The sequence below is a fragment of the Gobio gobio genome (assembly GCF_949357685.1).
Source record: "Gobio gobio genome assembly, chromosome: 25".
NCBI lineage: Eukaryota > Metazoa > Chordata > Actinopteri > Cypriniformes > Gobionidae > Gobio > Gobio gobio.
Window position 1 is genome coordinate 21,189,797 of NC_137121.1, and position 14,986 is coordinate 21,204,782.

The 14,986-nt window shown below is 38.1% G+C and overlaps 2 protein-coding genes across 4 annotated transcripts; both read left to right on the plus strand.

Moving 5' to 3' along the window:
- The first annotated feature begins 5,530 nt into the window (after nucleotides 1-5,530).
- ugt5a1 (UDP glucuronosyltransferase 5 family, polypeptide A1) lies at nucleotides 5,531-10,729 on the plus strand. 3 transcript variants are annotated; one of them, XM_079810088.1, is made up of 3 exons: nucleotides 5,531-5,629; nucleotides 6,025-6,104; nucleotides 8,516-10,729. In XM_079810088.1, the coding sequence occupies exon 3, from the start codon at nucleotides 8,529-8,531 to the stop codon at nucleotides 10,086-10,088; it is 1,560 nt and encodes a 519-aa protein (XP_079666214.1). In that variant the 5' UTR covers nucleotides 5,531-5,629; nucleotides 6,025-6,104; nucleotides 8,516-8,528; the 3' UTR covers nucleotides 10,089-10,729. The 3 variants fall into 3 exon arrangements, with proteins under 3 accessions (XP_079666214.1, XP_079666213.1, XP_079666215.1); XM_079810087.1 differs by lacking the exon at nucleotides 6,025-6,104; XM_079810089.1 differs by lacking the exon at nucleotides 6,025-6,104 and having other exon boundaries at nucleotides 8,587-10,723.
- On the plus strand, nucleotides 5,579-14,556 carry LOC307122167 (UDP-glucuronosyltransferase 2A3-like). The gene is made up of 2 exons (XM_079810083.1): nucleotides 5,579-5,629; nucleotides 12,642-14,556. The coding sequence occupies exon 2, from the start codon at nucleotides 12,655-12,657 to the stop codon at nucleotides 14,227-14,229; it is 1,575 nt and encodes a 524-aa protein (XP_079666209.1). The 5' UTR covers nucleotides 5,579-5,629; nucleotides 12,642-12,654; the 3' UTR covers nucleotides 14,230-14,556.
- The last annotated feature ends 430 nt before the right edge of the window (nucleotides 14,557-14,986 follow it).

The window sequence follows — 14,986 nt, forward strand, 5'->3', positions numbered from 1 at the left end:
TGTTTCTCTCCCCTCTGACTTCAACTTTCCCAGTTGTAAATATTTTGGGACATTTGGGTTTAGTATTTGCACAGAATGTTGTGATTGTGCCTCTTGGATCAGTCCTGAGTTTGAACTTCCATAACAGGCAAGCTCTTGGATGCGTATTATCTTTAACATGGATGCAAATGTAATCTTTTACTCCAATCTCATGTAAATGTAATTCAAGAGAGCCATTGCAGCAGGAATGCCTTGAGCAACTCAAGTGTCTGCTTTGCGAGTAATTGCTGCTGTCTTGTTTTCAGAGATGAGCTCGGTCTTAGGGGGTTGTCATCGGCGAGATTTGAAAAGGCAGACCTTTCCGACTGATGTTCCTTTTAGGGGGTTATTCATCTCAGAAGTACATCTGCATTGACCTGGGCTTGGCCGCGTTGACCAAGATTTCTGTGACTGATTAGTCTTTCTTGTTTCCTTGTCCGAACAGTAATGACTTGTTTGTTTTTGTTTTCTCACCGAACGTGAACCTCACAGTAACTAATAACAAAACTCGTCTCTGGTGCCATTTCATGGAATGGTTCTTGAAGCTCGCACTGTTGGCATGCTTTTTGTTTTTTTTTGTTAGGGTTTTTTTCCATTACAAGAGAATTTTGACCATGTACAGTATATTTGTAAACTTGCATCAAGTTTATGAATAAAGAATTTTACGAGGAGCCTTGTTGGGGTATCTGTGAGTGATCTGGTTGATGCGTTCGAGAACTTAAACATTTTCATTAAAGGCACAATATGTAAGATTCTTGGATTTGAAATATTCAAAAACCATTAGAACATAGTTATATATTGTGTTGACTTGTGTACATTATCCCAAATATTTCCAACAAATCCTGAGAAATTAGCCATTTTAACCAGCGCAATGGCCCATGTATCATTGCGTCACCTGTTGATGATGTCATATCCGCGTTACCCTTGATTTAATATTTTGTTTTTTTTATTAGACAGGAGAGCAACTGCTTGGATACATTTATCATTGTTATATAGCTCTACATGGTTCTTATTGTTTGAATTGCTTGTTTTCTTGATTTGCCGCGAGTAACATGTTTGCACTCAAAAAGTAGATCAGACAACACTATTTTAAGTGGCTAACATAGCATAATCAGAAATAGCTTTATTTGTAGGAACAGTAATACCGTATTTTCTGCACCGTACAAATTAAAAATTAATTGCATGCCATTTAGCAACACCAGTCATCAAGCTTTTATTAATATGATACTCTAATATCAATCTCCATGAACACGATTTCTGCCTGAGTCCCGTCAGATTGCGTTCCAAGTCGATAATTCCCATGATTCCACACTCATTCACGGCGTCGTCAATCTACGCCTTTATTGTTTTAGGTCTGTTCTTGCCATGCCGTAATTACCATTACAATTCTGAACTGTAAAAAGTAGTGCTGTCATATCGATTAATCGCGATTAATCACGTCCAAAATGTGTGTACTGTGTATAATTATGTATATATAAATACACATTCATGTATATATTTAAGAAATATTTGCATGTATATACTGTATGTGTGTTTATATACACATATATTTTATAAACACATTATGCAAACAAACTTTTATTTTGTATGATTAATCAAGATTAATCGATTTGACAGCACTAGTAAAATGCCTTCACGTGCTTGTCGAACTTGTATTTACAACGTGTAAACTCGTAATTTTCTGAGAGCTACGACTTGTACCACCTGACCACTGCATATTTAAGTTGTGTTCGACTTGAAGCGGTGCTGTGCGGATCGATCCGTGTATGACATCAAAGAACTCGGTGAACATGGTGTGAATTAGCGAATAAGCGACCTCTAGTGGAGAAACTTACATACTGTGCCTTTAAGAGAACATCAGGGACGCCAGAATATAAATACTAACTCTCTCTGCCTGATTTAAAAGTGTGATGGTTTTAATTTTGAAGTGTAAAACTGACTTATTTTCTGTTGTCTAAAGTTATGATGCTGTTGAATGTACACTTAACTATTTTACCTCCTAGATTGCTGGTTAAACGTTAACATGAATGACTTTCACTGATAGTTTACCACACCAGATTTCATCATAGCTGTGGGTCGGGGGCTGTTGCAACATGTTATGAAATGATCGGCCTTTTAAAATATTTAATGAACACTTTCAACAGTGACTGACTTAAAAATTTAATCAAATTCAGTTACTGCAAGTCATATGTTTGCTTTAAACACATTATCAGCTACTCAAATTAATACAATATTAATGAGAATTCAGTGATACTCCAATTTATACAGCTGTGATTTTTGATGCAAGCACATATTTGAGAATTGCCTGCGATCACTGAGACTTTTAACACTCTTGATGACTTTAAATATATTAACTGTACTATTAATGTTGGCATGTTTTTTTAAATCACAAGATGCCAGTTATATTTGTAGTAATCTGTGAGCTATGAAAGAAAATGTGAGACGTTACAAGTTTAAACTGTGACTAAAAACTAGGGAAGTAGTAAGCGCCTTGTCAAAATGGAAGATTATATGAATTGAATCACAAATCTTCCTTGCCACATGGGGTAGCTGTTTCTCTTTTTGTACTCTTGTGGTTTCTCCTCTACAAATAACAAGAAGACCAAAACGTTTGCTTTCTTTAGGCCTAGTATAAGATGAATTGATAGTGAGGTTTGTATTGTATTTGTATTGCAATTCACTATGTTTGCTTGGGTGAGGTTACTGGAGTTGTAACTAATGTTTAAACTGAAATGTTTAAACAAAGTCATTGGCAATGAACTTTAGAACACTGGTACTCCATACATCAATAAAAAAGTCAATGAATATATCAATAATGTTGTAATGTTGCGTATACAGGTTGGGTTTGGTTGAAGTTAGAAGGGTTTAAAAATTGTTAAGTTTACTTTGATCCACAAAACAAAGTTTTTTGTTCAAAACTTTGATTGACAAAATATAATGGAAATCTTCTCAAAATTAAACGCCTTGAGCTTGGGTCTGATTTTAATTGGAGTAAGAATGAGAGTTATAAAGGGTTAGGTCGCCCAAAAATGAAAATTCTGTCATTTACCAAAGACAATAAATTAACTCCTTACTTCACTGCAATGCACAATATGGCGGAATAGTACCGCCTTCTAAAGTTAAAGAGCCAATCGCTGATTGGTAAAATCATTGCAGAAACCATTGAGACTGCACATGCGCATTGGCTGGTCTGGCCTGAAAAATACGCTTTTTTTAACGCTATTTGAGCATAAGAAACAACATTATGGGACAGTTGATGTCAGATTTTGTTGCTGACTTGAAATATGTTATTTAATTGTGAGTTCGGCAAGCAGTTTTTGAGATTTCATGATTCCTCCATTCAAATAGATAGGACTTGGTCTTGGATCCCCGAAATAGCTGCAAATATGGCTGCCAAGTGAACAGACTTTCCTTTAAAGGGACTTTGATTTACTCACCTCATGTCGTTCTGAACCTGTATAAGTTTCATTCATTTCATTGATGACCAACATTCTTCAAAATATATTTAATTTATAAAATTAAAGCGTGGTACTGTGATAGGTTCCCACCTGTGCAGTACTTCCATTTGTGAAATTTCCTCACTACTAAGCAGATCACTGTTAGTGGTATTATAACAAAGTGGAAGCAATTGGGAACAACAGCAACTCAGCCACGTAAAATCACAGAGTGGGGTCAGCGCATGCGGAGGCGCACAGTGCGCAGAAGTCACCAACTTTCTGCAGAGTCAATAGCTACAGACCTCAAAACTTTGTGTGGCCTGCAGATTAGCTCAAGAACAGTGTATAGAGAGCTTCATGGAATGGGTTTCCATGGCCGAGCAGCTGCGTCAAAGCCTTACATCACCAAGTCTCCTGCCAGTTGCCAGGAGAACTGTACTTGCCTGACTGCATTGTTCCAAGTGTAAAGTTTGGTGGGTGGGGGGTTATGGTGTGGGGTTGTTTTTCAGGGGTTGGGCTTGGCCCCTTAGTTCCAGTGAAAGGAACTCTTAATGCTTCAGCATACCAAGACATTTTGGATAATTTCATGCTCCCAACTTTGTGGGGACAGTTTGAGGATGGCCTCTTCCTGTTCCAACATGACTGAGCACCAGTGCACAAAGCAAGGTCCATAAAGACATGGATGAGCGAGTTTGGTGTGGAGGAACTTGACTGGCCTGCACAGAGTCCTAACCTCAACCCGATAGAACACCTTGTGGATGAATTAGAGCGGAGACGGCGAACCAGGTATTCTTGTCCAACATCAGTGCCTCAAAAATTCCCATAAACACACTCCTAAACCTTGTGGAAGTTGAAGCTGTTATAACTGCAAAGGATGGGCCAACTCCATATTAACTCCATACGTATTAATGCTGCCTTCATGCTATCGGAATTACGAGTTTCCTAGGTAAAAAATGCACATGAACGCCCTGTGATGTGTGATGTCGAATTCCTGAGATGGGCATGTCTTAAACTTTAAACATGGCGGCGGGGAGAACTACTGCTGTGGCAGGTGTGGTTTTATTATACACATATATGCCCCCCCAAAACAGCTAACATTAGGTCGTCTTGTCTTGACATTAATGCAGTGCATATTTACGAGTAAAATCAAAATCATTTGAAACGTGTTGTATGCTTGATACACAGCGAAAATAGCCAGCATTTGACAGAAATTACAGAATCGGCAGGAATGTTTATATGGTTGTCAGTGCATGATGGAACACTACATATGATGTTAGTTTTAATAAGATTTTCCTAATAAATAGGCAAGAATAAACCTGGTGTCCACCATGATTCCTGTTCATTCCGACAACAAAGCACTTGAATGCAACAAGCTCGTCATCACGTCTTCTAAAGTTGGGAATTATGAAATTTCCGATAGCATGTGAAGGCAGCATAAGATGTAAGCCTTTACATGCACATGAACTTTAATGACATTCCATTCTCAAGGTGTCCCAAAACGTTTTGCAATATAGTGTATGCCACAAGTCTTGTGAAATTCAGTGTTTTATAAAGGAACGTTTGGACATGCTTTTAGTAACTGTTTAGTAAAGTGTCAGTTTTTCCCACTTGGTGATCTGCTGAAGTCTCCAAAAAAATATTACTTTTCAGGTTGTTTTAAACATCAAGAATTAGACTAAGCAATCTCAGATTTCCTTTTATTATTTCCGCCTTTTACACGACTGACGAGAACAATATCACCCGTTTAGGTCAGTTCTCCTCTGGAATGTTCTTAATTGTGGGAGTGTAGCATGATCTTCAGTCTTTACAGAGCCAGATATTTAATCTGAGGTATCATGTGCACTTCTAGTGAAGTGCAAAATCAAAGAATCTTCTTTTTTAGCATTTCATTGAAAGTAACATATAACATTTAATACCCTCATGATGTTTGGCTGGTTGTAGCAAATCATGGTTTAAAAACAGGGTCCAGAGATTTTTGACCCTTATTATCGTGGTATTATTTAACTGACCCCGCCTCAAGGCACCTGATAGGCTTTTGCTGTGCTCACTCATACAAAGGAACCCTTCACCTAAATGCACTTGATAAGCTCAAGCGCTGCAGGATAAATGTGTTTACGGTTTTGGACGCTACACTGTGCCAAGGTGAACTTCAAGGAGTAGTTGCAGGTTGTCAGGTGAGGATTGAAATATTCCCAAAATATAATGCAATCAAAATAGGATTTGCTCTGGCAAAGTAGAAGTTCTTTGTTTGTTTTACTCTTAGTTCAGTATTTAATATTGTGGTCTTTTATTGCTTGTATAGTAGGCTACTTCTTTTTGACTTTGTTAAACCAAATTCAACTTCACAGAACTTTTCCAGCTTTCCATCATAAGTGAAATTTGTGAGCAGTTTTGTGAATTTTTTTTTTTTACTCATGAAAATATTGTTTAAACCCAAATTAGATATGTTGTTGGTTTCAGAAAATGTCAAACGAATATGCTGTTTTTACTATGAAAGGTGAATGCACACATTGCAAGTTTTAGCATGTACTCTGTTGATGTGCACGTGACGATGAAGCTTTTTTTCCAGATGTTGCAGCATGTGTAGTGAGGAATTGCATAACTTTGCACATAAACAAATAGCCGATTCTAATACCACTCATACGCAAGGTGAGACCCTCTTACTTTTATCCTGCAACCACTGGTGGAAAAATGCCCATGCCACAATTGTACTTCAGTAGACCTGGTTTTACAGGGTACAAGGTTGATGCAATAAGCGATTTTGAGAACTAAATCATTGGAATCACTTGTTCGCTTGGTGGCATCAAGTCTTTGAAAAAATTTAAATTTAGTGGCATTTAGTGGAAAATAAAATAAACATCCACAAGCAGAACTGTATATTCCATTTTGTTTTCAAAGTGAAATATTCAGAAAAACCACATGAATTTTGCATGTGCCAAACACATGTGAAACACACTTTGCACATGCATTGGGAAACTTGGTTTTGGAACAGTTCCCATATGAAATCTGGGGGGGGAAATGGGAAATTCATGTGGTTTTTATTGGACAAATATAAATTCTTTTGCAATATGGCCCAGATGTTATTCTGTCAAAAGTCTAGCTTTACAAGACCAGATCCATAACATAAAATATTAGACTTGTAGATCAGAATGAATTTGTATTGGTTACTATATACTGAGGACATTTTTAATATACTGAACCATTTTATGAAGTAAAAAGTAAAAATCAATTCCCACAATTCCCTGTATGTGTGACCATTCACATTTGATGGGGTTTTATTTTAATAATTATATACAGACTACTATATAAGTCTCTTTTTAGTTTTGTAATCAGTTTTGTTCATTAGGCTTTTTTGTTACATATTATGTTGTTAAATGAATGTTTATTGAATTGTTTGAGTGTCATGTGTGTTACCATGATGGTGTTTTGAATTTGTAGATGTACATCGGCTTGTGGAAAAACTACTTGTGATGATCATTGATTCATCACGTGCCCATTCTCACTCCCAAGGCGTCAAAATCTGAAGCATGGTCAAGTGCCTTTCGCGTCACAATGAGATTTCAGATTTCAGTTGTTTGCCCAATGCGTCAGATCAAGACGTGTTTAATTCTTTGCACTTATAAAAGCAGACATGATTTTATGAATATTTATAGGCTACTTTTATATTTTGGAGCTACTAACCCCACTCCAGCCCTTAACCTACCCACTTCTAAACAATATAAAACACATAGCAGGTAAATAAAAGTACAGACACAGGTATTTATTGCAAAAACTGACCAAAACAGTGTAAAAGTATTAACTCATGTTGCATTCCAAGTCTTCTGAAGTCATACGATATCTTCATGTAAAGAACACAGTTGATCTTAATGTTTTAATCTCTGAAATGATGATCACGCCGCTCCGTGAAAGCACGCACGCACGCACTCAGTCAGTCATATCTCATTCAAATGATACACACGACTCTTTAGCATGACACAATCGGTCACAAGACACACGAGAGCCAACTACATTTTACAATCAAAGCTGATGTAATGACGCAATTAGTCACGAGCCAATGCAATTTCACTATGAAATCTGACGTAACGTTTCTTCTGATGGCAATTTTTGAAATTTGAATGTGTGCATGATCTTCGGTGGATGGAGACGCTGGTTGCTTTAGGGAGTTTCGTCACACAAATCAATCGTTTGGCCTCGGAACACTTGGAATATTTGTACTTTTTGAATAAATTGTGCATGCAGTCGTATCTGCCTGTTATATCCTGTGTTTTATATCATATAATGCACAAATGGGTAGGATGAGGGATGGGATGAGGTTGGGTTACATGTTCAAACGTGTCTAAAATGAGATACAATAAGATTATGCTGGCTGATTAAATTGAGAATCACACTCCAACATGTCATAATGGCAAAATCATAACCCAATATATAATTTAATCGTGACGATAACGTTCCCATGCCCAACGTGTCTGTATTTAGACCCCAAAGGTTTCTCATTTAAATCAATAAAACACCCTGCGTGTCGAAAAATGGCGCTTAGGGGTGCCTTTAGTGTCTTTATTGTGACGCGGAAGGCACTTGACCATGCTTCAGATTTTGACGCCTTGGGAGTGAGAACGGGTTGGGTTTTCTTTTTACGTAAAAAGTACAAAACAAATATTATTAACAATATGAATTAAAAACTGATTATACAGTGATTATACTATGATATTAAGCATATTTTAGGCTTTAATAAAATGTACAAAAAAATTATAAACTTAATTATAATATTTATATCAGTATGCCTCTAGTAATATGACAGTAAATATGTAAATAGTTTTTGTATACTTAGTATGACATTTTTTTTATTTTAACTACATTTTGGTACAGGTTTTTTTCCACTAGGGTGGCCTTGCTAAACCAGCAGAAAAGGGCTGATTTATAAATTTTTTTTGTTGTAAATTACAGTTTTAAATTGTAAAATGTACAGGTTGTTCTGGGAATTTATTTTTCATCAATAAATTAATAAATATCCCTAAATTCTTTGTTATCCGTCATTGATTTGTTCTCTTTTGTTTTTAAAGGTAGTGTAAGAAGATGCATCATTCAGCACCTCTCGTTTTGTTGTCCTTCTTATGCGTATTATTTGGAATAGATGGCGGTAAAGTGCTGGTGTTTCCACTGGATGGAAGTCACTGGGTGAACATGAAGGTCCTGATTGAGGAACTACATTCACGAGGTCACAACGTGACGGTGCTCAGAGCCTCCAACAGCTGGTATATCAAGGAGGAGTCTCCTTTCTACACCTCCATCACCATTCCAAACACAGGAGGATTTGATGAGGACTTTTTTGGTTTAATGATCGGCCAACTCTTGAAGATTAAAAGAGAAGGGTATTCCATTTGGAACCGCATTCAGCTGGAGTATGAAATCATCATGAAGTTTAAAAGCATGCATGAAGATATGTTGCAGATGATGGAGAGAGTACTAGAAGATGAACAAATTATAAACTCAATCCAAGATGCTAAATACGACGTGGTGCTAGCAGACCCAGCTGCTGGAGGTGGTACAATCCTAGCTTACAAGTTTAATATTCCTTTGGTTTTCAATGTCCGATGGACTATTCATGGAGAGGGACATTTTGCCATTGCTCCTTCCCCCCTGTCTTATGTCCCTGTCCCAGGAGTAGAGCTAACGGACAAGATGTCATTCCTTCAACGTGTCAAGAATGTTTTGACTTACTTTTTCACCCGTTTCCAGATTGCAATCATCGCTGAACCGATCTATACTTCTTTTTTTCACAAACATTTTGGCCCCAATGTTAATTATTTCTCCCTTTTCCAGGATGCAGATATCTGGCTCATGAGAAATGACTTTACCTTTGAGTTTCCACGACCCACAATGCCCAATATCGTCTATATGGGCGGCTTCCAGTGTAAACCTGCCAAGCCGCTTCCAGATGATCTTGAGGACTTTGTGCAGAGCTCAGGAGAGCATGGGGTCATTGTCATGTCTCTAGGCACCCTTATTGCTCAGCTTCCACAAGATGTCACCAATGACATTGCAGCGGCTTTTGCTCAGCTTCCTCAAAAAGTGATTTGGAAATATACAGGTCCTCGACCTGAGACCCTTGGTAATAATACTTTGATTGTGGACTGGCTCCCTCAGAATGACCTGCTTGGACATCCTCAGATTAAAGTATTTGTGGCACATGGAGGCACCAATGGAGTTCAGGAAGCCATCTACCATGGGGTACCCATTTTGGGTATACCATTAGTGTTCGATCAGCCAGACAATCTCTTCAGGATGGAATCGAAGGGAACAGCAAAGATTGTAGATATTGCAACTCTGGACAGGAATGTGTTTCTAGAGGCATTAAAGGAGGTTTTGCATAACCCATCTTACAGGGAGAACATGCAGAGACTGTCCAAACTGCACCACGACCAGCCAATGAAACCTCTTGATCGTGCCGTCTTCTGGATTGAGTTTGTCATGAGGAATAAAGGAGCCCCTCATTTACGAACACAGTCTTTCAGAATGTCCTGGATCGAGTACCACTCTATAGATGTTATTTTGACTCTAATGGCGACTCTTTTCATATTTGCATTTTTGATTATATTTGTGATTCGATATCTTTTTAGAGTTTTGTTCAAGTGAAGTTTTAGTAACTAATTTCGGGAGGAGCACGTCAAGATAATTAAACCTATCTAAACAATGGAGCACGCCAGATAATGTAACCTAATCAAACCCAAGTGGAGCACCCTCAGATAATTAAACCTAATTAAACACAGGTGGAGCACATCAAGCCAATCGATTTAATCAACGATAAGAGGTGTGTGTATATATATACAGCATATTTACCTTCTTTCGTTGACCGTTTTTATTTTTAGCATCCCTCCACCACCCCATCTCCTCACTTTGATTTATTAAACTCATTAGACGTCAACACAATCCATAATAAAATACAGTCTAGTTCTAGACTATCTTCATCATGGGGGGGATACTCTGGGTTCGGGCCAAATTCCGAGCCCGGAGCCCTCCCCCGGACAGCACGCCAAATACGCATAATCTTTACTCCATTTACTTTGATGTACGTGTGAACTCGTGAAAAAGAAAGTAAAATCTGCTTGATATAACCACTGTATGAGTTTATTGTGGAAAAAATTCAGGCATTTGCAGTGACAATGTTCTAACGACTATTTAGAGCTGTATTTATGGTCGGTAGAATCTTGAGCCTTAACATATGTAAATTTCATAACTGGGATCAATGCAAGGACAATAAAAAAGTTTTCCCGGGCATTATGATGGTTTCTTTTGTGTGTGAGTGTGTGTTCAGTAAGACTAGTTTGTCTATTTAAAATGTCATGTAAAGGCTTTGAACAGAAATGATACCAGTCCAATTTTTTGCAAAGTTGCAATAACAATAATGCTCTGAAAGAAAGAGGTGACTTACAATGTGTATTTAATAATCATTCAGATCGATTGCACGATAGATCATGCATACTTGGACAGACAGATGAAGACCCACTGTAAATCAATTATAACTGTGCATTGAAAATGTGCATCAATTTATGAAGCAACATACACTCACCTAAAGGATTATTAAGAACACCATACTAATACTGTGTTTGACCCCCTTTCGCCTTCAGAACTGCCTTAATTCGTGGCATTGATTCAACAAGGTGCTGAAAGCATTCTTTAGAAATGTTGGCCCATATTGATAGGATAGCATCTTGCAGTTGATGGAGATTTGTGGGATGCACATCCAGGGCACGAAGCTCCCGTTCCACCACATCCCAAAGATGCTCTATTGGGTTGAGATCTGGTGACTGTGGGGGCCATTTTAGTACAGTGAACTCATTGTCATGTTCAAGAAACCAATTTGAAATGATTCGAGCTTTGTGACATGGTGCATTATCCTGTTGGAAGTAGCCATCAGAGGATGGGTACATGGTGGCCATAAAGGGATGGACATGGTCAGAAACAATGCTCAGGTAGGCCGTGGCATTTAAATGATGCCCAATTAAGGGGCCTAAAGTGTGCCAAGAAAACATCCCCCACACCATTACACCACCACCACCAGCCTGCACAGTGGTAACAAGGCATGAAGGATCCATGTTCTCATTCTGTTTACGCCAAATTCTGACTCTACCATCTGAATGTCTCAACAGAAATCGAGACTCATCAGACCAGGCAACATTTTTCCAGTCTTCAACTGTCCAATTTTGGTGAGCTCGTGCAAATTGTAGCCTCTTTTTCCTATTTGTAGTGGAGATGAGTGGTACCCGGTGGGGTCTTCTGCTGTTGTAGCCCATCCGCCTGAAGGTTGTGCGTGTTGTGGCTTCACAAATGCTTTGCTGCATACCTCGGTTGTAACGAGTGGTTATTTCAGTCATAGTTGCTCTTCTATCAGCTTGAATCAGTCGGCCCATTCTCCTCTGACCTCTAGCATCAACAAGGCATTTTCGCCCACAGGACTGCCGCATACTGGATGTTTTTCCCTTTTCACACCATTCTTTGTAAACCCTAGAAATGGTTGTGTGTGAAAATCCCAGTAACTGAGCAGATTGTGAAATACTCAGACCGGCCCATCTGGCACCAACAACCATGCCACGCTCAAAATTGCTTAAATCACCTTTCTTTCCCATTCTGACATTCAATTTGGAGTTCAGGAGATTGTCTTGACCAGGACCACACCCCTAAATGCATTGAAGCAACTGCCTTGTGATTGGTTGATTAGATAATTGCATTAATGAGAAATTGAACAGGTGTTCCTAATAATCCTTTAGGTGAGTGTATAACTGAATACTTGATCTAAATTAAATATTACAGACTGAACGTGCAATTCCATCCGATGTTGATTTCTTCTCCCTCTTCCAGAATGCAGACATGATTTCATGATTTTTTCACCCTCTTCCATGATGCCAACAAATCTGTCATTGGTGGCAACTGTATTCCGTAAACTTACAGATGTAGTATAGCCTTATTGTTGAAGCAGTATGAGACTTTTTTGATTGTTTTAAAGGATTAGTTCACCCAAAAATGTAATTTGTTTAATCATATACTAACCCATTCCAAATCTGTATGACTTTATATCTTCCACCCTATTACCTTGCAGTTTTACAGATTATTTCAGAGCAATATTAGGTATTGTATTTCTCATTGTATTTGTATACTTTTTTAATTCTGTTATATTCCTTCTTATCAAAGGTGGTCAGTTAAGATGCATCACTCCACCATTCTTGGTTTGTTCATCCTGTTATCTGCTCTGTCAAGATCTTATGCTGGTAAAGTTCTGGTCGTCCCTGTGGATGGAAGTCATTGGATCAATATGAAGGTCCTTATTGTGGAGTTACATTCAAAAGGTCACAATATCACCGTGGTCCGAGGTTCTAGCAGCTGGTACATTAAGGAAAAGTCTCCTCTCTACACTTCCATTACTGTGGATACTGGAGAATTCGACGATGACTTCATGGAGAAGTTTCTCCCGAATTTACTGAAAATGCAGAGACAAGGAAGATCATTTTGGAATGAAATGGCACTTGCTGATGAATTTTATAGGAGGTTTACAGAAATTCATCAGAAAATATGCAATATGACAGCTATGATGTTTGAAAACGAGACCTTGATGAATTCACTGAAAGATGCTGCTTACGACATTGTTCTGGCGGATCCTGCTTTTGGAGGTGGAGTGTTACTGGCACACCGTCTTGACCTCCCTCTTGTGTTTAATGTCCGCTGGACCATATACGGAGAAGCCCATTTTGATATAGCTCCATCTCCTCTCTCATATATCCCTGTTACAGGGTTACAGCTAACCGACAAGATGACTTTCAGTCAGAGAGTAAAAAACGTGATGACATATGTAATGATTCTTTATAAAAATTCCAAATACTTTGGTTATCATTACCAAGAGTTCACCCAGAAATATTTTGGCCCCAATGTTGATTTCTTCTCCCTCCTCCAAAATGCCGACATCTGGCTCATGAGAAACGACTTCACGTTTGAGTTTCCACGACCCACAATGCCAAATGTTGTCTACATGGGCGGCTTCCAGTGCAAACCTGCCAAGCCACTTCCAGATGACCTTGAGAATTTTGTACAGAGCTCAGGAGAGCATGGGGTCATCATCATGACTTTGGGAACTATTTTCGGTCAGCTTCTGAGTGAAATCAACGATGAGATTGCTGCAGCTTTTGCCCAACTGCCTCAAAAGGTTATTTGGAGACACACAGGACCACGGCCTGCCAACCTTGGTAATAATACTTTGATTGTGGACTGGCTCCCTCAGAATGACCTGCTTGGACATCCTCAAACTAAAGTGTTTGTTGCACATGGAGGCACCAACGGAGTTCAGGAAGCCATCTACCATGGCGTGCCTATTGTGGGCCTTCCTTTAGCTTTTGACCAACCTGACAATCTCTCCAGGATGCAAGCAAAGAGAACAGCAAAAATTGTAGATATTGCAACTCTGGACAGGAATGAGTTTCTAGAGGCATTAAAGGAGGTTTTGCATAACCCATCTTACAGGGAGAACATGCAGAGACTGTCCAAACTGCACCACGACCAGCCAATGAAACCTCTTGATCGTGCCGTCTTCTGGATTGAGTTTGTCATGAGGAATAGAGGAGCCCCTCATTTACGAACACAGTCTTTCAGAATGTCCTGGATTGAGTACCACTCTATAGATGTTATTTTGACTCTAACGGCAACAGTTTTCATATTCGCATTTGTGACTGTTTATACAATCAGATATTTTTGTCTAGTTTTATTCAGAAAGAAGTTCAAACGTGAATAGTAGTGGCTGGAAATTGTTTCCCTACAACACTGAGTGTGCTTTTGTGAATCTTAAATTATTTAAAACATTTAAATGGATTTAAGAAACAATGTTTTAGTCAATGCATGATGGAAATAATAATTTAGAACTAATTAAATATTCTCTATATTGTTAGTTTTAAGCTGCATTTTTTGCTGATAGTGTAAAACAATCTTATTAGGACTTTTAATTAATTTTGTTTCTGTGTTTATGATTGATTCAATAGAATTGTGAATGATTTATAAGCTTTTGCTCAACTCTTATCTGACAAAGTTTTATGAACACCCTGCAATAAAGAGGCATCTGATCATGTGTACATGATGTGTTATCACTCCCTGACTCTTATACATATTGAGACTGTGTAAAATCGGTCATTGATGCAAACTACAGTGACTTACAGATGTAACATAAAATGTCATGATTTATCACTTTTTTCTTTTGTCAAATCAACTTAGATAATCAATGTGGTTCAGATAACATAATATTTTGAGTTTCTGTTGATTAAACCAATCTCCTTTGTATTAACTAAAATTTTTAATTTCAATGAACTCAAAATTTTAAGGCAACAGGTTACTTACTTTTTTTAAGTTAAACCAACAATTTTTTTTACAGTGTATCCTTATTACTGAAGCGGCATTACTTGATGGCAAGGAATAAGTTAATATAATTTAATATTATATACCCGAATAACTGTCCAATTGTACAGATTTTAGCCATAAAGTAGTACAGATCAAGCTGA